Source organism: Lepidochelys kempii, chromosome 21 (genome assembly GCF_965140265.1).
Source record: "Lepidochelys kempii isolate rLepKem1 chromosome 21, rLepKem1.hap2, whole genome shotgun sequence".
NCBI classification, from domain to species: Eukaryota; Metazoa; Chordata; order Testudines; family Cheloniidae; genus Lepidochelys; species Lepidochelys kempii.
Window position 1 is genome coordinate 17,231,345 of NC_133276.1, and position 27,126 is coordinate 17,258,470.

At 53.9% G+C, this 27,126-nt stretch overlaps 1 protein-coding gene across 1 annotated transcript in view; it reads right to left on the reverse strand.

The window, feature by feature from the left end:
- Nucleotides 1-2,798: 2,798 nt before the first annotated feature.
- Nucleotides 2,799-27,126, reverse strand: part of SORT1 (sortilin 1) — a 39,864-nt gene continuing 15,536 nt past the window's right edge. The window contains exons 3-20 of the mRNA XM_073319617.1: nucleotides 25,413-25,486; nucleotides 23,924-24,026; nucleotides 23,244-23,414; nucleotides 22,786-22,859; nucleotides 21,233-21,282; nucleotides 20,356-20,486; nucleotides 19,824-19,968; nucleotides 17,820-17,975; nucleotides 16,333-16,439; nucleotides 15,637-15,739; nucleotides 15,202-15,370; nucleotides 14,592-14,782; nucleotides 10,202-10,391; nucleotides 9,577-9,693; nucleotides 8,825-8,933; nucleotides 8,554-8,660; nucleotides 7,447-7,570; nucleotides 2,799-6,484 (exon numbers count right to left, since the gene is read on the reverse strand). Of these exons, the coding sequence (XP_073175718.1) occupies nucleotides 6,470-6,484; nucleotides 7,447-7,570; nucleotides 8,554-8,660; nucleotides 8,825-8,933; nucleotides 9,577-9,693; nucleotides 10,202-10,391; nucleotides 14,592-14,782; nucleotides 15,202-15,370; nucleotides 15,637-15,739; nucleotides 16,333-16,439; nucleotides 17,820-17,975; nucleotides 19,824-19,968; nucleotides 20,356-20,486; nucleotides 21,233-21,282; nucleotides 22,786-22,859; nucleotides 23,244-23,414; nucleotides 23,924-24,026; nucleotides 25,413-25,486 (2,136 nt within the window). The 3' untranslated portion in view covers nucleotides 2,799-6,469. The remainder of the gene's footprint in view (nucleotides 6,485-7,446; nucleotides 7,571-8,553; nucleotides 8,661-8,824; nucleotides 8,934-9,576; nucleotides 9,694-10,201; nucleotides 10,392-14,591; nucleotides 14,783-15,201; nucleotides 15,371-15,636; nucleotides 15,740-16,332; nucleotides 16,440-17,819; nucleotides 17,976-19,823; nucleotides 19,969-20,355; nucleotides 20,487-21,232; nucleotides 21,283-22,785; nucleotides 22,860-23,243; nucleotides 23,415-23,923; nucleotides 24,027-25,412; nucleotides 25,487-27,126) is intronic.

A 27,126-nucleotide genomic window follows, 5' to 3' on the forward strand; every position in this document is an offset into this window, starting at 1 on the left:
TACCCGAAGTCCAAAGGTGCAAACAATTCGATGTTTATTGGGGTGAACTTCCAGCAAGCATGATTCCAGTTTCCTTCCTTAGTATCCTCCTTCCCAGCTCTGACACCACAGAGCCTTACACCTGTGTCCCTGTTCCCATTCCTGCCCTTAGCCAAACATGATTCCAACTTCCTTACTCCCATTCCCTGTTCCCATCTCCCCCTTTAGCAAAACATGATTCCAATTTTCTTACTCCCATTCCCTGCTCCCATTTCCCACACCCACCCCCACCCACACCCAGTCACTTCCTCATTGACTACAGATTATATAGTAAAACTTGAGTTCTGCTTAGCTATACCTTAACCAATCATTTTCCTGAAATTTAACTAACCAATCCTAACATATTGTAACATGATTATGTAACCAATTATATCCCACCACCTTAATTAGTTTACACCCAGCAAAATTAATTATACAGCAGACAGGAACAATCACAGAACCAGACAGAGATTATACAGACAAACAACAGCAAAGTGGGAACTACAATGACAAGACAACACAGAAGTGAGGATTTCACATCCCAGCTATTGATAAGTGAGTTCTTGCCAGACAGGATGCTATCAAACTAAGTTTCCTTTTACATTTTCTAGGCACTTCCCTTTCTCTGGAGGTGATAGGAATACAATCCTGTCCTGATAGTGCCTAACAGCCCAATAGCACCTTATTTCAATGTGACCGTTCGCTTCCCAGCTTATGGCTGCCTCTGCTGCTTAGCCAAAGGCCTGAGCCTAAGCACAGGGCCACAAACTGTCACAGTAAGAGAAGGCCCTTACACTGGCAGACAGTGGTTTTGATTCTTTCTTTTATACCTCTGGAACTAGCCAAGTGATAAGAATACACCTAAATTCTTAAAGTACAGGCCTTTGCAGACAGGCCTGAATATCTATATCCTAACACCTGCCTACACTGCTCCTGCAGTTAATCACCCTTGAGAAGTTATGTCTTCTTTCCCATTTGATGTTAACTTCATCTGGGAGTGGAAGCCCCTGGATCCTGCTAGGCTCTGGGGTGCTCAGTTACAGACCCTGAATCACAGGTAATGTCTCCCTGGGTATCACTGGCCAGAAGAGTCATCTCTTAACCGACTCGAAATTAGACTGAGCTCCCACGCCTCCTGAAGTGCCTGCTGGGAGACCCCATCCCCAGCCTTGCTGGGTGCCAGAGCAGCTCAGTGAATGCTGAGAAAACAAGAACGAGATTGCTAACATTTGTACAGCGCCTAGCACAATGGGGTCCTGCTCCACAACCACCGGAACTCAGATCCAGGGGCCGGTTGGGTCTGAGCTCAGGTGGCTAGCCTCCGCCACTGCCTACTAGCACAGGTCTGTCTACTTGGGCTGGGAGGCAGCTACCACAATACGAACAGGTTCTGAAAGAGCCCATAGGTGTCTAGTGCACACAGTACAGGACCACCGGTGCCTTAGGGCAGGGACAGTCTTTTTGTTCCCCTACACGGGGGATCCCGTCCCTGAGCAGGTCTCCTAGGTGCGACAGTAACAAACAAATGGAAGTTCAGCAGCAGACCACGCCTGCTGTGGAACTGGCTTTCTACAGCGCACAGGGACGTGGTTTGTACAGTGGCTGCACAAAGCCCTGGACCCTTCTGTCAATAGGTTTTCAAAACACGAAAGTAGCTTTTCCTTTCAAAAGCCCTGGGGAGTTGCCCAGGGACAAGCTGCCCTGGGGAGTCGTGCAGTGGGCTCCTGAGTTAGACCCTGGAAGGGGAGGGGCGGAATGGATCAGTTCTGGCCTCTACACTCACCCAATAGCCACCTGCTTTGGTATGAGCCCTCATCAGACTCCCAACAATTCCCCAAGGCCTCCAGCACTAGTGGCCTTGGCCCGCAGCGCTGTGATGCAGCAGGGAGGGGGGAGTGTTGACCTGGGAATGTGGCAGGGGAGTTTCAATGGGAGACCTGAGAGCCGGTAACCTGAGCGAGGAGGAGGAGATAACACCTCTGCCCAGGAATGTGGACAAAGGCTGCAGGAGGGAGCCTGCTGGGGGGGTTTAGTTTCAGTTTGGGGCTGGGTGGTGGAACGCAGGGAACCCCAGGGCTGGGGTCTAAGCTCCCTGCTCCCCCAGAAGGACTTGACTTGTACCCACAAGCTCTGTTTGAGACTGTGTTCCTATTGTTCAATAAACCTTCTGTTTTACTGCTGAGAGTCTCAGTGAATCCCAGGAAGAGGGGTGCAGGGCCTGGACTCCCCCACATCCATGACAGGCACAGCCTCCCAATGCCCTGCTCCCAGGCTGCCCGCCTCAAGGGCAAGACCTCACTGCTTTTATGCAGCTCCCCTTACGGACGGACGGACGCCAGACATGGAAGCCTGCCTCTCTCTGCAGGGCAGAAGGATCATGTGAGCAAAGGAAGGGGAGTTTTTCTGCCACTGGTAAGACAGAGAATCAACAGGACTAATCAACTGTACATTTTATTGACATCAGTGCATTCCCAGAGAAGTGCATTAACCAGGGAAGTGGCCACCGGAATAACAGGCTTACTGGAGCCATTAAGAGGGGCACACGGCTAAAGACTGACGTGCCGCTATCCCCTGACAGTGTGTTACAGGGGCTAGTCATGTTCAGAAATCAGCCTGGAGCTGGTGGGGAGCTGGGCCTGGGAGAAAGCAGCTAGTGTTTGTCACAGTGCCCAGGGGTCTGCTAAGGTGTGTCGCTGGGCCAGGCGGGAGAGGGCACTTTAGAGGAGTCTAGCAGGAGCCAGCCCCTCCTGCTCCCACAGTAAGGCAGTCCACAGAGCAGGTCACATAAATTCCATTTGATTTTTATTTCTAACCCAAATATTGCAAATATACAGAAAAATCCCAGTACAAAGTCATTCCCCAGCCCTGACTTCTCTCTCACCAACAGATGTTGGTCCGATAAAAGACCCCCTCCGCACCGTGTCTCTCTAGTATAAAGTTATACCCCAGCCAGGTTTGTTTACAGAACACTCCACACACCTTCATCCCGTCCCGTGTGCCTTCCCTGGACCTGGGCCCCGAGATACTCTCCATGGGAGGGCAGGGGCTCTGGCTTCAGTTCATGGGGACATAGCACGGGCTGGCTACCTGGCACAGCATCCCTGTGTTGATCTGCCCTACAGCCACGCTGGTAAACCAAGGGTACTGGGGCAGCATTGGGCTTAATGCCACATGACAGCAGCATCCCCAGGGAAGTGCTCCGGCAGCAACCATTCAGCAGGGACAGAGCTGCAGCATTATCAGTGCGCTTTGCTCAGGGAGAGGAAGGCTGCTGTTGCATGACACAGCGAGGCCACTGGCATGTGGGAAATGCACCATCGCCCACCAGAAAAATGTAATTTGTCTCTCCCCAGGGCTGCCTTCACCCCGTTGGAGCACGAGCTTCCCGGGGGGCAGGTGCTCTCCGCACCAATGTACCACGTGCGTAATGAACAGCAAGGCTGATGGGTTTGGGGGCAGGAAATAGGGAAGGGGGTGTGCAAAAGAGAACCACAGTGTTTACCAGCTTCCTCGACAGCCTGTAGATGAGAATGCTCCTTCAGAACAGGCTGGTCTCAAGAGCATGAGAATTCGTAGCCAGAATTTTACATTCATGCAGCCGACCAGCTCGTCCCCCAAATGCTCTGCTTCCGTTTCCCCTCGAAGGCTGGCACCTGGAGCGCTAAGAGCCATGGCCATCTGATTCTGCCCCAGATGTCTGTGCTGAGACAGTCTGCTGGAGACTCCCAGAGACACAGCAGCCACCTCTCATTTATTCTTCAGCCTTTGTTCCCAGCTGGCGAGGAACGTGGACCTGGACCTTCTCCTGGAGCTTTGGCCAGCTGCGGCTATTTGGCTGCTAGTCAAATTCTAACGGAAAAAGCTCCCCAAAAACTCATTCTTTAAAAAGAAATTTTGCTAAACCAAGTCTGGGAGTCAGAAACTCTCCAGGCAAACAGGCTAAGCTACTTCTTTCCTATTCTACACGACCGGACAGATACGGGGGGACGAGGGTAGAGTTGGGCAATGTGTTGCCCAGGAAAATGCACCCAGATCTGCCTTCACCACCGAGCAGCCTCTCTCTTAGCCAGAGAGCATCCGCTCCCTTACAACAGGCTACTCCAAAACATAGCACAGCTTCGGAGAGCAGCCTTCCAGCTGTACCCAGGGAAACAGCGCTTTCTAGTGGCCACAGGAATGGCATGGCTCTGCCTGTAAGTTTTTAAAGGAAAGCCCCAGGGTAACAAGAGTTTGGTAGCTTAGAGCCAGATTTCTGTGAAGGTATTTAAGGGCTGCTCCACTCCTTGTTGCAACACCTAACTTAGGAGCCTAAGTCCTATTGTCTTTCAGTGAAACTCAGGAGCCTAAGAGTACATCTACACTACAGTGTAAGCCCAGGGTTCGAACTCAGGCTCAAGCTTAACCCCCCTTTCGTCTACACACAAATCACGCTAACCCAGGGTTTGGACCCAGGATCCCACAGTGGTGGAGTATGAGAGCCCGAGTCAAGCTGGGACCCAGGGTTCAAACCCTATTACTTTGCAGTATAGACACAGCCCCCCTGGGCTCACGCTCCGGGAGTCTGCCAAAAGCACCCACTATCCTGCGGGCCAAATTTATTTTGTTCCTTGGACAGTCATGTTTTCGCATGCTGCCCCACGAACACAGAGCTCCAGTGGCCACGGTTAAGGAAGGAACTAGGAAGCCTGGGATGAGGGTGGCTGGACTCAGGCCTGCATATTGCAGTAGATGCTGGAGCTCAGGCTGGGACCCAGGGTTCAAGACTTCTGAACCTGGGGTCACAAATGAGTGTAGACACTCCAGCCCTACGTCTGCCAGACAGACCCCAAGCTCCCTGGAAAACATTATGCTCCTAAGTCAGCTGGTGCTGCAATGCTGAGCAGAGCAATGCCTAAGGCCCTGCCAAGGCTGGGACTTAGCAACGAGAAGAGTTGCAATAAATGGGTTTAACATGGCCAAGAAGAGCCAAGTCGAGGGGAAGCTGCTAATGGGACAGGGACCTGGACAATTCTAGACAAGCCCTGGCTCAGTTCAAATAAGCCAAGTTTGAAAAATACCAGTCCTTGAGACTCCTGTCTCCTGCGGGCCTGGGGTCGAACGGTGCTCCTTGCATCTTGGCCTATGCTGGGGCCTAACAATGCACCGGATGAATGGCAGCTCACTGGGACCCAGCCCTGGAGAACAAACACCAGTCATATCTGTCAGACTGTTCTATACATTCACTTTTTATCACCCAGCCCTCCAAGTGCAAAGGCCAACCAGACACCCCCTCCGCAATCAGCGGGGCAGCATCTATTGCAGGGGACAACTGGACGTTTAAAAAGGGACATGGACACACTGCGCAGTGTACTCGGCCGAGTGGAACTGCACCTAGAGCAGCAGCTTACAGTTTGTCAGGCGACATCACACCCAAACGCGGTACCACTGGGAAGGGCAGGGCACTGAAGATCCTGTTTGTAATTGCCAGAGTGCCTGCGAGCCACCGCCAGGCCTGGCCACATCAACAGCAGCTCTAGGAGCTACCAAACAGCTGGTTTCCTATCGCTTTGGGGCGGGACGGGACAGGCAGATGTTCGAAAAGTAGGAGCCTCTCTCTTCCGCCCCCTTAAACGAAGCCCTGGGGCTCTTCGCCAGAGCACTGACATTTCAGTGCACAGATCCACCTGGAACACGCTTCCCACCGCCCTGAAGAACACACCAGCACGCAGGAGATTTATTCCTACCAAGTTTTCTGCTGCACTTATTCCTAGAACTGAAAACAACCCCTTTCCCTCCCCTGCTGCTACCACCGGTGTTTGCAGATACAGTGCTTTCCCAGTTCAGTGCTTTGGTTCCACAAGGGCCAGTCACAGCAGTTACTCTTGGGGCGGAGATGAACTCAACTTTACGCGCTGCGTTGGTTTCATCCAATCACTCCTCTGATGAAGAAATCCGAGGCACCCGCCCCCCTCGTTTTGGCACGTGGCCCTGCGGGGCGCTGGCTCAGCGACATGCTGTCCTGGCGGGAATCCCGAGGCCTGCCCATGCTAGGTGAAGTGATGGTGGTAGGCCAGTGCCGGCAGCAGCTCTGCCCAGGCCACGCCGAGGCAGAGATGAGCCCCGAGGGGTGACGCTGGAGTTAAGAGCCTTCTCTCTGCAGCAGGGTGAATTGCACCTTTGTAATGCTTAGTGCTTAGGGAAATGCTGGTTTCACCTTCCTATTTAGTCTTCCTTAAAAACCAAAAAGCTGGAAAGAAATCTCATTACAATAAAGACAAATTAAGCCCGCCCCGCCCGCCCCCACCGGCTCTGGACAGTCTCAAGGGAAGCGGCTGGAGCACGGAGCTCCTCGGAAAGGGACCCAGGCAGCCAGCGCGGAGAAGCGTGGGCTGGAGGAGGCGGTTGCTGTTCTGCAGATCCGTGGCGGCGTCCAAACCCACTTGTCCCAGTGCCAGCGAGCAGCGGCGTGCCCCTACTCCAGGAGGTCCTGAGGAGAGAACACGAGCGCTCAGCCCTCAGGGCAGACAGCGCCAGAGCCTCCCCCATCTCAGCCTGATCCCAGCCCAGGACCACTCCCCTCCTGCCCTGGGAACAGGAGAGAATGGGACACCCCGCCTGCTGCCGTCCCCCCATGCTCAGGAAGCCACAAGGCCACTGGGAGCACAGCACTGTGTGAAGGTCTCAGCCTGTGTGATAGCTTGGATGGTGGGCGAAGCCACCAGGACAGCACAAGCCGGCTCCTCGGCCTGTCGGCCCCAGGACAGACATCCCGTTATCGACAGGATGGGCACCACTGCAGTGCAAGGTTCTCACATGTGCCATGTGGCTTCCTGGGCCAGAGGGCCTGGGGGTGGGGGCAGTGTCCACTGTCCCGCTGCGCTATTCTCTCAGAAAGACCACCTAGGAACAGGACTGGGACGGACTCATTTCCTGCAGGCCATTCAGCCCACAGGGGGTGGCTTTCAGAGACACTTGTGAACTAGCCCCGCCGCATCGAGGCCGAGTGGGAGACCCAAGATCAAGTATTCTTCAAGTCACTGAAGACATTCCAGCCCACCAGCTGCCCCATTCAGAACTCACTGGCCTGCCCCCCCAGCCCCCCAAGGGCTCCTTTGGCTGGAGCTGCTCCCCGGCCCGGCTCAGGGCCTTCATTCTGCAAGCAGGCCAACCCCAGCAGTTCAGCCCTGACCAGCCTGGCCTCCTGAAGCCTGGGGATGACACAGAGGGAGGAGGTTCTCCAGCGGCAGCCCTACGTTCCCTTTGCTGGTGGCTGTGGGCTGCAGGACTGCTCAGACAAAGGGGCATTTCATATGGCCCTGACATTCAGCCCCCGACTGCACAGGAGCAGCATCCATTTTTAACCCTATCCCAGCTCAAGCCCTGCTTCCCCAGGACACCGAGGACATGCCGTGCTCAAGCGCTGCTCTCCGCTGCATCTGCATCACCTACCTCATCAGAATCGTCATGGTAGCCCCCTTTATTTGCAGGGCTGGCTGCCTCCAGAGCATCAACCCCTTCCACCCCATTCGCCTCTGCATGCTGCTGCAGGACGGAATAGCGATGGACCAGGAACCTGGGGGTGGAGCAGACACGGGGGTCAGGGACACGCCATGCTGTCTTTCGGCACCTCTGGCATGTCAAACAGCAAGACCTTCTAATGCCCTAGGAGCTTGGCAAGGACAGCAGCCAGCACTGGGGGAAGAATTCCAGGCCTTTACGATGCCCCGTACTCTGCAGTGGAATGGTTAGTGACTGCAGACAGGACACAGGAGCTGCTTACCACTAACGAGCTTCGCTTAACTGAAGCTGGTAGATGTCAGAGCCATCTCAGGATATGCCTACGCTGCAGTCTGCGATACAACCACTAGCAACATGAGCAGGAGGCCGGGATCTCCGACAGCCTGCGCCGGAGCCTGTGCCACCGGCCGACACTGCTGCTTTTGGCCAGGGAGCTGCACTCACACTTTGGATTGCAGCATGGCCGAACCTGCTGAGGGGGCAAAAAACCCAACTGGCTTCAAGATTGAGCTGGATCAGTTTATGGAGGAGATGGTGCGATGAGATGGCCTGCGATGGCATGTGGCCCATCGCTCACTGGGCTGGTGACGGGACACTAGATGGGGAAAGCTCTGAATTACTACAGAGAATTACTTCCCAGGTGTCTGGCTGGTGGGTCTTGCCCACATGCTCAGGGTCTAAGTAATCACCAGATTTGGGGTTGGGAGGGAATTTTTCCCCAGCTCAGATTGGCAGAGACCCTGGGGTTTTTCCGCCTTCCTCTGCAGCCTGGGGCACGGGTCACTTGTAGGTTTAAAGTAGTGTCAATGGTGGATTCTCTGCAACTCACAGTCTTTAAAGCATGATTTGAGCACATCAGTCACTCAGCAAGGTTTAGGGGTCTGTTACAGGAGTGGGTGGGTGAGTGAGGTTGTGTGGCCTGTGACATGCAGGAAGTCAGACTAGATGATCACGATGGTCCCTTCCGGCTTTAAGATCTATGAGATGTGTAATACTTCACACAGAGCGACTGCATGCGAAACCCCTCCCAAACCTCACCTGCCCCCACAGACGTATTTCTTAATGATCAGGACTCCAGCTATGATGGTGAGGAGCATCACGCCCACAGCAGCCAGGATTACGGGAGCGGAGCTGGACGCAGCAGACTGCAGAGAAAGAGAAAAGCTTTACTACATTCACAACACATGAAACTTAAACCAAGACTGCTCCGGTACCTGGCGTTTGTACAAGAACCTTGTAGCCCCAAGGATCCCAAACCATTTCACAGTCTGGTATTGGCTGGCTCCCCACATGGTTTGCTATCACCTACCAGCTGGCTGGGAGTCAACAAGTTGCTTGTGCATTTCCTCTTCAGGTCCGTCACCTCACGGCTCGGACTCTTCCCACCGCTACATTTGTCTCCCGGGATCTTACGGTACCTGGAATGTCAGGGAAGAAAGCACCTGCAGGACCTGATGATCAGGAGGGAGCTTCCCAGGCCAGCTCAGAGATTGCCCGGCCATTCCTGGAGACATCAACCCCACCCCGGGATGGGCAGAAAGCGTGCAGAGCAACGTGGTTTCCTAGCCAGGATCAAAAACTGCACCCAGACCTGCTGGGGGAACTCCAGCCCTAACCTGCCAGGGGGCCAGAGGAACAGCCTTCTGAAGCTAGGCAGGCTCCCCTGAGGTCTGGCTCCGTGACCGACTGCCCGCACAAACAGCACAGGGCCAGCAGCAGGGGCATCCGTATCCACATCCATTCTGTGTGCCCAGCGCTGGCCTCCAAGGACCAGAAGGGCAGTTTCCCATTCGAATATGCTACAGCAGCACTTGTTCCAAAGCCCTGGGGCCAGGCTGGGAAGTATCATCGTTGCCCAGAGCAGGAATTGGTGACACAGCCTGGCACAGAACCCAGGTCCTCCTAATTCCCACCCTGTAGCCCTACACACTGGGAGTACGGTGCCATGGTAGCACCAAGATTTATCCCCCTGCTCCCAGGAGTCCCTGACACGCTGCTGCTGCTTCTGCCCCTATCTAGGGCTAGTGGTTGCTGAGCGACCCTGTTAAAAAGCCACTTTACCCTCTAGTCTTCAGCAGCTCCTGCCTGCCATAGAGACAGAACTCCAGGTCGTGGCCCTTCAGCTCCGGCTGCTCCACACAGACAGACTGGTTTTCAGGGCGGAAATAGCCAAAATCGCTGCAGCGCAAGGACAAAAAGCAGAGACGGGCATGAGTGACACACTGAGCGATGGCTCGGGGGCCCTTCAGCTAGCCGGCTAGAGCGTTAACACAGGCAGTCCTGGAGCACCTGCAGCGGACTCTTCTAGCCAAGTGGATACAGGCTGTGCCAGGCCTGCGGGTCAGCTCTTGGCACTCCCACATGCACCACAGGAAAGTCAGTGTCTGGTTGGGGGCCCCCACCCCCTAGTTATAGCATGGCACCATGTATGGTGCATTCCGAGTGGGTTTGCCTTCACCAGGCACTGGAGCGGGATCCCTACTCACTAGCTGATGCTCTGAGACAAACCCTACGCGCCGACCGGGCCAGACGATCCACACGAGCGGGTCCCGCGCAAAGGCAGCTCCTATGCCACCACCAGAGTCCCAGACGAGCACGCCACCCGATGCAGGGCCACTCTAGTAACCTCAGCAGAGCAGATGTCGCCCCTCGCCATGCAAGGCGAGCGAGCCTTTGCTCGCCATACCAGAGGTAGTCCTCCAGCGTGCACGGGCAGACAGAGGGCTGCTTGATCATCACGTAATCCCGGCCATTCTGACAGACAGATGACTTGCGGAGACGCAGATATTGCTCCTTATAGCCCAGAACGCAGCCATCAGTGCGGCTGCCAGGCTCGCTGGAGTGAGCCAGCCAGATAGTATAGTCCTCCTCCTCACCTACGAGAGGGGAAAGGCGATCAGACTCCGGGCACAAGATGATGTGATTGAGAAGACAGGAACTGACCCTGGGCAACAGCTGCCAACCCCAGAGCTACGCGTCACAGGGCTGAAAGCAAGAAGAGGAGTGTGGCCATTCCAGCCCATCCTCCTACAGAATCGGGCACAATGAAGCAGGACAGTCTGCCCACCCGCAGGAAAGGCAGTGATGGGTAATACCTGGGGGCACTGGCAGGGCCATGAAGGGGAAGAGATTTTACACCACCTGCTTTAGCCATTATCAACCACATTCCTTTCCGCCAACACTAAAATCTGCCCTGAAAAACCCTAGCAACATCTGCAGGGTTTTGACCGCCTGGTGAAGTCATTTGCTGTCAGTGGACCTCGGAATACTGGTAGGGAACCCTGGTTACCAAGTAGCCTACAGGAGTTAGGTGAGCCTACCCCTCATCTCACTGGGGAGTTACAGGACAGTGCATGAGATTAACTCCAGGAATCCCTGATTTCTATCCTGGCTCTGTTGGCCGTGGGTGTGTCACCCCCCATCACACCCATCTCAGAGGAGCCGTGAGATCTAGCACATTGGGAAGATTCAGAGCTCTGCATCGAGCACGGGAGACTCCTCTCATTTATACAACCCTCAGGACAACCAAGTGTCCAAGATGTTCCCATGGCAGCATCGAGCAGAGGCTCTCAGTGGGGCCGTGCAGCATCACTGCATCCTGTTTTACCGAGGGGTCTGGGCCTTGCCCGAGCCAGATAGTATAGTCCTCCTCCTCACCTACTCTAACCTGAGGCAGGCACATTAGAACAAAGCCCCCTACACCTCCATGTTCTCCACACCAAGCTGAAACCCAAGGCGGTGCCTAGGCTCGGCACAGCTGTGGTCACGTTTCGGGAGCGAAGGCTTGTACTGAAGGAGGGCAGCGCAGAGGTCGGTGAACAGCAAGTTCCATTGCGTGCTGCCCCTGCATTCTCAGCCACTAACTGCGTCATGGAAGTGGTTGGGATGAAGCTGGAGGTGCTAGCCACCGGTAATTGGGGCTTTTGGCCCCCTGGAGAGGTGTGGGAGTTTGGGCGGGCGGGTTAAGCACGCTGCCTCAGTGTTCCTGCAGCGACCAGCAGTGCAATGGTTAATGACAATACTTCCAGCGCTCACACCCAGAGCTAGTCTCATGGCTGTTGGCAGACTCTGCAGCATTTCACGCTCTGTTCATGGTTTCGCCACAGAAACAAAACTCTAAATGACCGCTCTGTGCAGGAGCGCAGTGCTCCAGCAAGGGAGTCACAGCATAGGCCCTACCCCACCTGTAGCAGCAGCCTAGGGCGGGGCTGCTCAAGGAGCTTTCTAGCGATTTACAAACCAAAGGGGACATCCAGGAAGGGAGGGAGGGGCATGTCACTAAGGAGTAGATGTGGGAATAGCAAGAGCGTAGGGACAAAATCAGGAAAACCCAGGCAAGGAAGAAGTTAAAACTGGCAAGAAATGTTAGACACAACAAGGACGGTTCTACAAATACGTCAAACTAAAAAGATCAATCGGGGACAGCGTGATCCCCGCTGCTCAGTGGAGCTGGTAACGGATTATAAGAAAGCAGAGCTGCTCATTGCCTACTTTGCTTCAGTCTTCGCACAAAAACCAGCCTGTGGCCAGAGGACTACCGAAGTTATCCCAGACAGTAAAGGGGAAGGGACGCAGATCGGGATAAGTAAGGAACATGTCAGATCTTCTGACAAATCTGAATGAATTCAAGTCCACAGGGCCAGATGCTATTCACCTGTATCTGTAAACTCCTGGATGACAGGAAGACTGGTGGAGGGCCAACTGGTGCCCATCTTTAAAAAGGGGGGAAAGAAGGAGCTGGGGAACTTTAGACCAGTTGGCCTGACTTCGATACCTGGGAAGCTGGTAGAGCCGTGTAGAAAACATTCCATTTCCAGCAACCTGGAGGATGAGGGTGATCACCAGCAGCCAGCCTGGGTTTACCAGGAACAAACCCGGCCAAACCAGCTTGATTCCTTCTTTGACAGGGTAACTGGTTTGGCGGATGGGGGAAATGTGGTGGACGTAATATACCTGGACTTCATCAAGGCTTCTGACACGTCCTACATGACATTCTGAGAGGTAAGCTAGAGAAATGTGGGCTTGACAGAATTACCATTAAGTGGATACATAATTGGTTAAAAGAACCGCAACAAAGAGTCACTAGTAATGGAATGAAATCAGATTGGATGGAGGTCTCAAGTGGGCCTACACAGGGGTCTGTTCTGGGTCCGGTGTTGTTTAACATCTTTTTATTAATGACCTCGATGTAGGAATAGATCAAGTTTGCGGATAACACAAAGCTGGCAGGAGGATGCGGGGGGGGTTGCAAACTCTTTGGAGGATAGAACTAAAATTCAGAGGGATCATGGTAAATTGGAAGACTGGGCTATGGACAACAAAATGAAATTCGACAAAGACAATTGTGAGGTGCTACACTTAGGGAAGAAAAACCAAATGCACAGATACAGAATGGGGGCTATCCGGCTTGGCGGCAGCACTGCTGAGAAGGATCTGGGAGCTGTGGTGGATCACAACCTCGGCATGAGTCAGAAATGTGATGCTCTTGCAAAAAAAAAAAAAAAAAAAAGTGCAAATGCAATTTTAGGTTGCATTAACAGAGGCACGGCATGCAAGTCATGGGAGGAGACAGTGCCGCTCTACTCAGTGCTGGTTTGGCCTCAGCTGCAGTACGGTGTCCAGCTTTGGTCACCAATGTCTAGCAAGGATGAAGAGAAACTGGAAACGATCCAGAGGTGAGTGACAAAGATGATCAAAGGGATGGAACACAAGCCATATGAGAAAAGGCTGAAGGAACTGGGTATGTTTAGTTTGGAAAAGAGGAGATTAAGGGGGGACATGATAGCAGTATTCAGATACTTGGAAGGCAGCCATAAAAAAGATGGGGAAAAGTTGTTCTCTCTTGCCACAGAGGGCAGGACAAGAGGCGATGGGGTCAAACCACAGCACAGCAGATGTAGATTAAACCTCAGGAAAACCTTCCTAACTATAAGAAGAATAGGACAATGGGACAGACGCCTAGGAAGCTTGTGGAAGCTCCTTCACTGGAGGTTTTCAAAAGGAGGCTGGAGTTGTGTGTCTGGGATGGGTTAGACCAGGGGTGTGCAAACATTTTGGCCCGAGGGCCACATCTGGGTATGGAAATTGTATGGCGGGCCATGAATGCTCATGAAATTGGGGGTTGGGATGCGGGAGCGGGTGAGGGCTCCGGCTAGGGGTGCAGAAGGGGGATCAGGGCTGGGGCCAGAAATGAGTAGTTCAGGGTGTGGGAGGGGGATCAGGGCTGGGGCAGGGAGTTGGGGCGCTGGAGGGGGTCAGGGGTGCAAGCTCTGGGTGGTGCTTACCTCAAGCACCGCCCGGAAGCAGTGGCATGTCCCCCCTCTGGCTCCTATGCAGAGGCATTGCCAGGCAGCTCTCCACACTGCCCCGTCCACAGGCACCGCCCCTGCAGCTCCCATTGGCCATGGTTGCCGGTCAATGGGAGATATGGGGGGTGGCTCTTGGGGCAGGGGCAACATGCGGAGCCCCCTGGCTGCCCCTACGCGCAGGAGCTGGAGAGGAGGACATGCTGCTGCTTCCGGGAGCCGCGCAGAGCCATGGCATGCATGGAACAGGGCAAGCCCTGGATCCTACTCCCCAGCAGGAGCTCGAGGGCCAGATTAAAACATCTGAAGGGCCAGATGCAGCCCCAGGGCTGTAGTTTGCCCACCCCTGGGTTAAACACAACAACAAGTCCTGCATCTTGGCAGGGGGTTGGGATTAGCTGACCTTTGCAGTCTCTTCTAACCCTATGATTCTAGATGGGACCAAACCATAGGAAATCTGGGGTCAGGGGATTCCAATTGCTGCAGCTTAGTTTGGATTCCTGCATGAAATCCCACAAGCATGCCCAGGTGTGAAGGGGAGTAGCAGTGTGATGTGTGCAGTCTATAGCAGAGAGGTACAGCCACTCTGCAGCAGCCTCTCTGGAGAAGATGTTCCCCTGTTATGAGGGCTGAAACTCCCACCTCTTCCCCAGCTAACGCGGCTGTACTCATCTGTTCAGATTGCTCCCCAACTTTGCCCCTCTTAGCAGGCAGGCAGCCCTTCCCTACCCCCATCTCTGTATGGAAAGGAAGGAAGCAAGAGATGCTCACAGTTCCTGCTGAGGAGACGACTGAAGTCAATGGTGTAGGAGACCCACTTGCGGGGCAAGACAGAGTCTCTGTAGCCCCAGAGGCTTACGTTCATAGATCTGGCTCCTGGCTCCGACGCCAGACCCGTGAAGTAAACGGGCTCCTTGGAGAAAGCGTACTTGTGCCAGCACTGGCCTTCATCCGTCGAGAACCTAGAGAGAAAAGACTTACCATGAGGAGCTGGATTCACAACCAAGGAGAGACCAGGTGGAACTTTCTGTGACCCCCTGCTACATTCAAAGGCGAAGAGGGGTGGAAAGACAGGCTTGCGCAGACAGGCATGAAGGCCCAGAAGGGGGAGCTTACCGACAGAGTGCCAAGCACAAAGCCGTATGTGCCCAAAGGAGAGGGCTCCTTCCCCTCTCAGCAGCCTCACTCCCATGGAAGATCCTTTGAGCAGCTGCAGAACAAGGGAGGGAGGGGAAATCCCAAGATCGACAGCAGCCTAGTTCCTCCCTCAGCACCAATCGATATGGACAGAGCTAAGCTGACAGCTCACCAGAGCCTCCCAGAACCAGAGAACAGACCCCCTCCCACCCCACCCCCTTTAGCAAGTGGAGCTCAGGCTTACTTAATCACATTGATCGGCTCGAGGCTGTGCTCAATGGCTACGATGATGCCCCCGGAGTCCAGGATGGCGTAGTGATGTGGTCCTTCCAGCACCCGTGCCCAGGTATAGCCCCCATCATCCGATACGTAAACGTCTGGGCTCACCACGGAGATGGCATCCCCCACACTGCCTGCAACATGGTGCCCAACACCACAGGGCTTAACGCAAGTCCAGGAAGTGTCCCTTCCTCGGGGGCAGACTGAGACTTACTTACTTTGACCTTCCCCTGCCCCGCAGCCTTGCTCTGTAGGAACGAGCAACTCACCCCAAGTGGATTAAACCTGTCACTTGCCAGCCCAAGGCCCAGAGGATGGATCCTGAGAGTTCCCTCCTGCTCCGCCCACATAACCCCTCCACTTGCCCTCTCCCTGTGTTGGTAGCAGTCGGGTCCGTTACCGTGAGCGATGACTGTTCCAACCACATTGGGCTCGGACAGAGGCAGCATGGGCACGTTGTGATTCAGGGAGATGCCGTACAATGCGTAGATGTAAAGGCTACACTGTAAACAACACCAAAGAATCCAGGTGAGGAGACAAGACGACACATGGGGGGGGAGGGGGGTCTTCCTGGCATGTTCCCACCAGCATCTCAGCAAAGCCCAGCTCAGGTTTGCGCCCACCCTGGGCTACTCAACTAATGTAGAGCCAGGGACCTTTACCTGCTTCTGCCATTTCCATTTTGTGCGAGGCACAGACCAACTACACAGGAAAGGCAGCCATCTGCCCCCAAAGACACCCCACAGCCTGGATTAACACATTGTGAAGTCTTGGCTGGTGTCGCTATTGAACTTTACTTTATTACACATCTCACTCACGCTGCAGGATGCCAATAAACTGAGCAGAAAATCGCCACACACAGGCCTGATGCTGCAGTATCTGGGCTGCTAGCCCTGCCACGGGACTAGGTCCCCTTGGACTTGCACATGGGAAGATGCAGGGGTCTTAAATAAAAGACTGCTTACAAAAAATGAACTATGGGGCCAAGTCTGCCCTGCCTGCATCCCAACACATGGCAGTGCCCCACACCTGAGCCTGGCTGCCCCGGGACTCATGAGAACACAGTGTGTCTGGCAGAGACCCCAGACAGACAAACCTCCTCCTTGTTCTTTGCTGCAGAGTTACACTTAGCGTTGACAGGCGCCCTCAGCGGCAGCCACTCACCGCCCTGGTCGAAGGTGATCACCGACTGGATGGAACGGTCTGGAGGGGAAGGGGAACACTTGGTGTGAAACCCTCAGTGTTTTGTATTCCACTCAGCTCACTCCAACTCAGCCCTCCCGCTGAAGACAGCAATACGGTCTGACGGGACCCTTGTCCCGGTCCATCGAGCATACATCCTACCCCTGCGAGTCAGGCAGCCTGGCTGCAGCAGCAGGTGATGAGTCGATTTCTCCCTGGCAGCTGACCACATATATTTCTGCTGCACCGTTTTCCCAGTGTAGAGCGCTCAGCTACACTGCACTGAGGAGTTTCTCACCAGCTGCAATCACTCCACTGACTCTGTTCCAGTTCTAGTAGGACCCCAAGGACTGGTTCAGTAATGGGCCAATAGAAAGCTCCCCAGTTACACCAGCAGGATGTCCAGAAGACAGCAGAGGCGAAGAACCATCCTTGCAGACAAAGGAGGAGCGTGCAAGTTTCAAGAATTTTTAAAATTATTAAGCCAGCCAGGCTCCCTCACTGCTCTGCCTTAGAAGTTAGATTGGTCCTGCATGGCACAGGTAGTGTCTGTTCACTGTATTAGCTCATACTGCCATGGACTACTCGCCTCCCTTTGTGTATCACTGTACCATTTCAGCTAAAATTCAGACACGCCAGTGAGAGCGCTGTTTCGCCTCCCAGCGATGCCCCATGGTGCCCACTTACCTCCTCCCCCCGGGATGTGCCTGCATAGTGCCATAGACTGCTGAGCAGCACTGAACCCCAGCGGGGCTCTGCCGACAACGTGATGCTTTCAAGTCAATGAGTAGAGTCCTGTGAATCGAAAGGTCTAGGTCTCGCCCCCTCTCCCAGCCAGAATAAATCTGTCCAGACTTTTGGAAGCCAACTCAGGCTCTTCTCTAAAGACCTCCGGGCTGAACCCAAACTTGGCCATTTACAGCCCTGCAGGAGACTCACACGTGAGCAGAGAAAGGGTGTTGGACTGAAAAATTTTGCACCTAGGGGCCAGCTGCTACTTTACTCCTGTGAGCAGGCCCACCAGCATCAATGGGAGCAGAACTGGGCTCACTGACTTCAATGGGGCTACTCACATGAGCAAGGACGGCATGCTATCCAGCCATGTAAGCCAGGCCCACGCGAACCCTGCAGACAGTGTAAGGGTTGGACTCAAACAGGAGCAGGCAAAGGACAGCAGAGATACACCCCATCCTTCCTGGGCAGGCCCCAAAGCATTCCTGAGGCCTGGTGCAGACCCCTGGAGAATCACACCCCCCAGGAACAGGGAGGGGCATTCAAGAGAAAGGTTCTGGCTTGACTGATGCTTTACCCCGGGCCCTTCCCCGGTGCCGGGGCAGAGGGTTTTGCTCTAATGCAGCCATCCTGCTGGGCGCAGCCCATCCCCCAAGAGCGAGCGCTTGCCTTCAGAGAGCACGCTGGTGATATAGACGCCCCGCAGCGAGGTCACATTGGTGAAGTCAGTTTCACTCCCAATGCCAGTGTAGAGATGCCGTTCGAGGGACTTGGAGTATATGAGGCCTCGATCGTCTGAGGTGTAGATTGTGCCGCATCCAGTATCTGCAAGACAGACAGATGACACAGCTCTGGAAGAGGAGCAATCAGATAGTGCCACAGAGGTTACCAGGCCAGGGAAGTTTCCTGGTCACACCCGGACTCAAGCCTCCACATGCCAGAGTCGCACCTTACGCTGCCCGTGCTGACACAGCATCGCATCAGCGATTTATCCCCATTTCGCATGGCGGGGGTGGTGGGGGCAGAGAGAAGCAGCAAGTCCAGAGGAGAAGCAAAGGGGGCCCACGAACTCCAGCGCTCACGTGGTGTGATGCTGCCAGATGCCAAATTCTTTGCTTCTACTTACAGCTGGCCTTGGAGACAGCACTTTCACCCTCTGCTTTGCCAGGAACGATGGCTCAGCAGTTAGGGTGCCCGACAGACCATGTGTAGGTGTACAACAGGGACAACAGCCCTGCCCCAGGGGGGCGTGAGAGGATAAACCAACAACAGTACTCTGGTAACAGGGCCATCTGAGCAAGGGTCTCCCTCTGTCTGAAGCCCAGTACTGATTCTGAGCCCCTTAGTTTTGCCAAATCAAAACCAGTGCAACTGAAATGTCGCAGGCATGATTGTGTGCCAGGGACAGCTTTCCTGGCAAGCCTGAAGCCAGACAGTGGCGCAGAAGTGAGGATTACACTCAGCAACTCTCAAAACCTGCCGCCTAGAAAGCAGAAGTTTGGGTTAATCTGCTGCTCTGGAAGCCTGGTGCCTTGGAGGAATTTGCTGCAGAGGGATCTGGGGGGAGAATTTAAGTATTTACATGTATCTGACAGGCAACTTCATGTGACACATACAACTATGGCACGGGGACAGTGGCAAGGAGCGCAGATCCCTCGATCCCTGTTCCATGCGGCCACAAGCCTGATGTGGCTCTCTCCATGACTGGAGAACGGGCGGGCAGGGAGCTACATTGGGTGTCCAGTCTTGACACTAGAAAGGAAGACTCCACAAAGGGACTGGTCGGAGAAGGAGCAGGGCCATCTGCAAGCTCTGCCGGGACCCCCAACACTGAGCAATTCCTGAAGTCTTAAACAATATTAAGGTAACCTTAACTCTGCCCTTGTATCACTACTCACAAGACAGTCCTACTTTCCAGCTGCAAACATGTTGACTGCATCAGCGACTCTGAAAACTGACTTGTGATCTAACTGGCCTGCTTTGGTCTTCTCCTAGTTTGCACTGGGGAATTTAAACTGAAGGGCACTCGTCTTTCCATCACTACAAGCTGCTCTTAACCTCCAAGACCATGAACAACTGCAGAGAAAATAAAGGAGACTGAGGCACTTTTCTTCATCAAAGCAGGCTGGATTCAGGACCATAAGATTCAAAGGACAGATTTTCAAATGCCGTGCCATAGTGAAAGATTTGGCACAGATAAGGGGATAATATTTCTAAGGGAATAAATTTAAGGCGTGGACCAAAACTTAACTTAAAAGATGGCGTGCAGGGTAGCGTGGAAACCACATGCATTCAGACACGCAACGTACAAAACCATAGTGTTCGCACGGGGCTATGGTATTCCCACAGCCACGGGCTACCAGGTATTAGAGCCCTTGCTGAACTCTCCTTCAGAACACTGCCTCCTACATGGAATTGCAGTGGGTATACAAGGCAAGTCAGTGCAGAACTGGACAAAGTTACGGTTGTTTCTATACTTAGAACATACAGGCAGGGGATTTACGTGAGTTATCAGCTTGGCTTTGCATTTCTAGGCTCTTAGGGTTTGCTATCAGAAGACTACAGTGTTCTCTTGAGTAGAGATTTACAATCAACTCCAGTTGGATGAAGCACTGGAACTGAAATTCGGATCTATTCAGGCACCCACCCGTCCACCTGCCCTCTGTCACTCACCTCCAGGGTCATCCACATGCATGAACACCATGTCCTCGTTAGCTGCCAGGATGGAGAAGAACTGCTCCTGACCCACAGATGGAAGCTGGGCCATATTCCAGGTCTCCCCTTGGTCAGTTGAGACATGGATCCTCCTCGTATTGCCCTGGAAGGCAAACACAATCTTTATGCTGCACCACCAGTGACTATCGTATTCAAGCGTCCGGCAGTGCCCACGCTCCTGGGGCCTAGGCGGACCAGAGAGGGCGACAGGGAAGAGAAGCAGGAGTGAGAACAGTCCCAGTACTAGATCAGGACACAGGAATGGGATAAGCAACTCTGGACAGCCACATGCTCATTTATGCCCTGGCCTGTTCCCAGCCCCTTAAGGGACAATCACATTCACACGGACCCTGCACCCACGAACCCAAACCAGGGCATTTATCCAAACCCGGGCCATGGCCTCCCCCATGGAAACAAAGAAAGGCCGTGACTTGTGGACTCTCAGAACCACCTGGAAGCCGGACAGAAAGGAGTAAAGCAAATCTCCTACCTTCTCCGTCACCACGGAAGTGAACAGGAAGCGACCTCCCAGGCCAAACGAGTAGATTTTGTTTCCTATGGTCTTGAAGCTTTTGCCAAAGTCACTGGTTTTCTTTAGCTCCAAAAACCCAAGATCAGTTTCTTAAGAGAAGGAAACGAGAATTCATGTTGCTGCAGTAGAGGGGGGGAGGGGAACACTGAGGCCAGGGCTACAGAAGGAAGAGAAGTTGGTGTAACTACGTTGCTCAGGGGTGTGAATAATGCACCCCCCTGAACAAAGCAGTTAACCCAAAGGCCCCAGTGTAGACAGAGCTAGGTCAATGGAAGAATTCTCTGGTGACCTAGCTATCACCTCTCGGGGAGCTGAACACCCACGCTGGCAAGAGACGCTCTCCCTTCGCCATCGGTAGCGTCTTCACCGACCCACTACAGTGTTTTAAGTTTTGTGAGGGTATTACGGCGTCATACTCTCCGTGATCGCTGGAGAGCACCTCGAGAATTGTGACCTGTAGGACTGCTACATTTAAACAGACTGGAGATGTAATTTACATAAATTGTTTAACCTGTAAATCCAGGCATCTAAGTCACCTTATATGGTACCTGGCAGGAGGGGGACCACAAACAGTTGACAGCTTTCAGAATCACATGTTAAAATAGCCACCGATTAGCTTTATACAACCTCCAGAGCATTTTTGCTCAGGACCATTCACTGGCCTGTCCCCAGCTCCTTGGGCAAACGAGTCAATTGCTAACGGCTGATTATTTATTAAGGTGTTTGCAGAACATGAAGCTGAAGGGAAAAGGTTTGTGAAGTCTCTGGCCTCGAACACACAGAGTGGCTTTGATTCTCTGATACTGCCCAACTGTTGGAACCAGGGAGTACTTACTGCAGGAGTCATTCAGGTAGGTGGTGAAGAAGATGGTGGCGTTCGGGCCCCTAGAAACAGACAGGAGGGGGGGAAAAACCACGAGTGCTTAGAAAGCTGATATCAGGAAAGCGGATCAACAGCTGTGTCAGACTGTCTGTGCTGCAGCTGGAGGTGTATCTGCAGCTTGGGAGGCAGATCTGCACTAGCTGTCTTCTAACTCGCACTGCTCAGACAGCCAGGAAGACGCAGCAATGCACACACCCAGAACACGTTCCCAGAGTCCCTGCCAACGGGTTTTCTCTGCTGCTTTTAGCGGCCCTAGTGATATTAAAGCTAGCACAGGCATGCCCACGTAGGCAGCAATCACACCCCCGACTGCAGTGTAGCCATACCCATAATTGTACACAACATGGGGACACAGGTGAAGCCAGACTCCCTGAGCAGGGACAGCCTGTATCCCCGTGGTATACTGGGATTCTACAACACATGCACCAGCGAGGACTGCTACAGGCCTTTCAGAGACATGTGGGTCCTTTTGCTCAAAAGTCTGGGGAACATCCAAGGGGTTTGTGAACTGCAACCAGATACCATCCATACCGCACACACTGGCCCTGTCCAGGTAGTCACTGAAGGACTAGCTTGACTAGATTCAAGTAAGTTTGTGATGAAGCTTCTACTTATCAGAAGCAGGGCTGAGACCTAACAAACTCATGGCACCCAAGCCCATGGTTCCTAAACTGTTCCAGTCTGAACTGAAAGCTACTGGATGCACGTGTCATCTTGGTATCTAGGACCAGAATGCTGAATGGTATTGCTGACTCCAAGGGGTTCAAAATCCAGCGAGACTAAGCAAACTGGGATTCAGCTCCAAAAAATCCAAGGTCCTCTCACCTTTTCGGTGCCCTCCCTCCCTCTGTAGCAGCCAGGAAGGAGGATTGTGGGCATCCATAAGCAGAATCTGACATGAGCGGGTACAGCACAGACACACACTAAAGAAGTGAAGCAGCCAAGCATGAACTGGAGTATTTATTAGACTGCTAAAGGTCTAAAGGAAGTGTGTGATGAACACAGACACTCAGATAACCCCAGTAAGGAACGGTGGCTGGCCAGGTATGGGGAGGCTCCAGATCAGTCAGTTAGGTGAAACCAGTCAGGCAGGTTTTACCAGATGAGCCCAGCCAGAGGCCCGTGGCTGTGTGTGGAGTTCTAGATACTCCATGGGAAAAGAGTGGAGGCTTCCATTGAGGGAACACTCAGTCCATGCTTTCCTGACCCTTAGAGAGCAGTTTGCTGCTCCTGATGGAAGAATCTGAGTCCAGGACACTGCACTGTGGCAGGGAAGGCTCCCCAACCCTCAGTGGGATGGGACACTTATTTCTAAATCAAAGCGTATTAAACATGAGTGGCATGTGCCCCTCATGCTGTTGGGCTTCCTCTATGGGAAAAGAGGGGACAGAAAAAGAGTGCAGGAGCATCAGTGGAAGAGCCACAAGCAGTGTTGAGTAGCTCCTGCTTTCCTTTGGCGGGAGAGCTTAGAGCAGCGGACACCGTGTTACCATTCGGCTACTCACCATTTTGCCAGACAAACAGCTTTGTGGATTTCTTCCCACTTCTCCCCAAAGTTCCTGGACACCCAAAGACTGTTCTGAAAAATTCAGTAGTCAGACAGGATTGCTGGTTACTGGCTGTGTTAACTCTAACGCTTCAAATAGCATCTGGCCTAAAAAAATGCAGAGCCAACCCTCTGAAATGGAACACACGTCAGGGCTTCTAAATACAAGGCCACATAACACTCCCTGGAAAGTACTGCCTGTAGGTTTCAGACTCAGGAATAGAAGTTCATCCCCCAGAAGCCTAAAAGGCTAAAGGACACAGCAGCTGTGATTTGTCATTCTTCCCCTTGTGGGATGCTACCACCCGACCCCACCAGGTGTCGCTACAGAACTCAATCCCGGGACATCTCTCAGTGCATTCTGGGCGCTATGTACGAAGCGGAGACAGGGGGAGTGGGACGCGTCTGGTCTCTTACTTCGGTGCTGAGGAGCAGCAGGTTGTCGGAGTTCTGCGGATGGTATATGACCTGACTCTGGGGCTGAAAGGGGAGATCTGTCTGAGCAAAGTTCTTAGCATAATCAGACGATCTGAAGATCTTTCCTCCACGGCTCCCTCCAGGCACAGGCATGTCCCCTGTCAGAATCACCTAGACAAGGAGCAAGAGGGAGACCAGGTCAGCGAGGGTGCACATGCCTTCACTGCGACAGTCAGCCTCGGCCATGTCCCCCGCGCCGGCTGAACTGACCTGCTCCAACACAATGGGCAGTGTGTGGCTCACTCAGCCCCATTTCCCTGCAATGGGATCAGAATGTGCATTTCCTGGCAATGGGGCTCCAAGTGCTTCACAGGCTCTGGCTAAGCCTCAGAGAGATAGGCAGACAGGGAAACTGAGGCACAGAGCTGTGATGTGACTTCCCCTCCTTCTCCCAGCAGGTAAATGGAGTGTTGGGAGCAGTACCCAACCCAGGAGCACACCACCACCCCTCCTCTGAACACCAGTCAGCACTGCCATGTGGAGAGTTGCATTTCAATGAACAAAAGTGCATTGCTATGCAGCATGAATGCAGCCCTCATGAAGGCCAGCTCCATCCCTGACTCAGGAGCAGTTCAAGGGAGTGCATGCTGTCCAAGAGCACATCAGCAGCTGTCTCCTACCTTCCCCGAGTTCTCTGGTCCGATGGCCATCCCAAGCTCCGTCCGGATGAAGGTGTGGTTAATGAGCTTAGTGATGTCTATGAAAGTTTTTCCATAGTCCTCGCTGAGAGGAAAGAAAGTAGATGATGACTCTTTTAGAGCAGTGGTTCTCAAGCAGTGGTCTGGGGCCTCCCAGGGGGCCGCGAGCAGGTTTCAAGGGGTCTGCCAAGTGGCACCAGTTTAAACTCGCTGGGGCTCAGGGCAGAAAGCCAAATCCTCACCGCATGGGCCTGAAGCCCCACCACCCAGGGCTGAAGTAGAAGTCTGAGCAATGTAGTTTTGCGGGAGCTCCTGTGCTGTGGGGCCCTGGGGAACTGCCCTGCTTGTTACCCTCTAATGCTGGCCCTGGCTTTTCTATGCAGAAAACCAGTTGTTGAGGCACAGGTGGGCTGTGGAGTTTTTATAGAATGACATGGGAGCCTCAGACAGAGAAAGGTTGAGAGCCCCTGGTCTAGGAGACACCTTGGGATGCAGCACAGGTGTCACTGATGCTTCAGGGACAACTGCTGGGATTAGAGAGCCTGAAAGAAGGGATGTCCTGGGCAACTCAAAGCAGCTGCTCAGTGCAGCTACCAGGCAAAGAACGGAAGCATTCCATGGAAAATGGCCCCTTTTCCAGCACTCAAGCTAGGGAGGAGCCAACCTGCAAGAGTTCCAATCACCCAGGACCAGGAACAGCCCAAAAGGGAGTCACAAGACCCCCAGACCAGTCCTGCATTGCTCAGCTCCAGCCTACAGGCTCCTTCCCCCCAAAAAAGGTGTTTACCCAGGACTGAGAATATTCCAGTCTCCAATGAGCTCTAATCCCCAAATCTTCTGCATCAGTGCAGAGGCGTCTGGGAAGCAGTGAGTACTGGTCACACCTGCCCATGAAGAACCAGGGCATGATTTGGGAGAGGGGAGTGAGTGACCGGGCACCACACACCAGGATCACCACTGGCATGTTTTAGCTCATGTGCTAGCTCTCCACTGGCATGGAAACGGTCTCGGCGACTGAACGCCCAGATTCCCAGAGCAGCTGAGCAGCCCAGAGCTGTTCTTGTCACCCTGCAGCACGCCCACCCCACTGGGCTGGGCAGTTTCTTTGCATTCCTCACACTCTCCCAGGCACATCAGAGGAAGAGACAAGATACACCCAAGCCCTGGCAATTATCCCCACTCGAGGCATCGCCCATTCCTGTACGGCAGCCCAGCACCCATCAGCAGCGGTGACACAGTGGAGTGATTAGGCACCAGTTTAGAAGCCCTGCCTCCCCCACCACACCCCAAGGAGGCTGCCTGAGCCTGCTGGCATCTCAGCCTCCCTCCAACTCCTCCCCCAGTGGCTACACCACCTTTACGGCTGGCCGCGAGTGAGCTGCAGCATCAGGTCGGACAGCCAGACGATGCAGCTCGCTAATCCACTGAGTTAATCAAATCAGCTGCATGCATCTGGCACTGGGGGCCTCACCTCCTGTAGAGTTTGGACTGCTTGAAACTCACGAACAGCAGCGGTAACTTGAATGTGGTCAGGACAAGAATAACCTGGCCAAAGAGAGGACCAGAGAGTCAATCCTGGGAAGGGCCATCAGGGAGAACCCATTAGCAGCCCCTCCCCCCGCCTGGCAGCCTGTGAGTGCAGCCCTCAGATCACCCCCTCCACTGGATTTACTGACCCCGGGAAGGGGGTTGACAGCCCCTTAAATACCCCGCCTCAGTCCAGTCACTTAGTGCTTTGACCAACCCTCCACGCCACTCTTACCCCTCTCCCAGGGAGAGTCGCTTTAACAGCAAGACAGGGACTCACTGGCCAAAAAGGTTTGTATTTGCCAGGGCGGGAAAGGAGTCTGGTGGCGAGGTACCCCCAAATCGCAGGCTGTGTGTGCTGTTGTCAGACAGCCATCTGGCCTCCAGCCAAATGCAGGGGCAGGTTATTGGCTCAACCCACCTTTCTCAAGAAACAGCAAATCCCAATGTCTTTAAGGCACCAAATGCCACAAGCTAGTATCTACAGATGGGTTTACAGGGGTATACGGCACCTTCACCTTCCAACAGGCAGCCATGTCTAGGGTGGAAGGCACCAAGCTATGGACAGCACAATGCACAACACTGATAAAAGGCGGGGGTGTTGGCCAGGCTTTAGGACACACCATTCACCCCTGAGAAGGGCCGACGGATCTTTGATGTCCACTGCCCAGACAAGACCTTGGGATGTAAGGTCTTGCCTCGCAGGCCCACACATGGGGAGGTTGAGGAGCTGAACCAACTCTGCCAGGGCTTGAGCCAATGATTCCAGGGAGACTAAGAACTTCAAACATGGGCTTGAGCCTCCAAGCTGCTCTGCGAGAGCCTTGTCCAGGACGCAGCGGGTGAGGGAGGCTGGCTGCCTCAGCAGTTCTTTCCTGCAGGGGCCCACAGGAGTGTAGGTTACCCTGCCTGATAAAGACAGCCCTGCCCTGCCCTGCCCGGAGCTGTAATTTAGAGGGGCAATTCCAGGGGTTGGAGGAGCAGCCGCCTTGTGATAGCTCGACAGAAAAACCCTCCGACGCCAGCTGCTCAGTGAGCAGTGCTGGCTGTGAAGGTTTCCTTGCAGCAGCTCCCTTGCTCCATTTTCAGACACTTCTAATGAGCGTCAGTCACACAAGAGCACAGCTCAGCAGCATCCCACTCCTCAAAGGCCTGGAGCTTCCATAGATCCCAAGGCCTGAAGGGATCACTGCAATGTTCCCTCTAATTTTTAGATCCATGTGCGGAATTAATTTTGTTATGTGCACCAATATGGAGGTGATGAGTGGCGGGGGTGCAGAAGGGGGCTCAGGGCTAGGGCAGAGGGTTGGGATGCGGGGATTGAGGGCTCCTAGTGGGGGTGCAGGCTCTGGGGCAGAGGGTTGGGGTGTAGGGGGTGAAGGCTGTGGCTGGGGCAGAGGGTTGGGATGTGTGGGGGGAGCAGGCTCTGGACTGGGGTTAAGGATGAGGGGTTTGGGGTGCAGGCTTCCCCAGGGAGAGAGAGGACTCCCCCTCTGCCCTTTCTTGCTGCAGCAGCCCGTGGCCAGGGGAGAGGTGCCTCTCCCCGCCACAGCCCTACATGCCCCTTACCTCTCTCCTCTGCAGTACAGGCCCCAGTGGCTGCACACCTGCACAGCCCTAGGGAACTTGGGACCACTGTGATCCTCCAGTCGGACCTC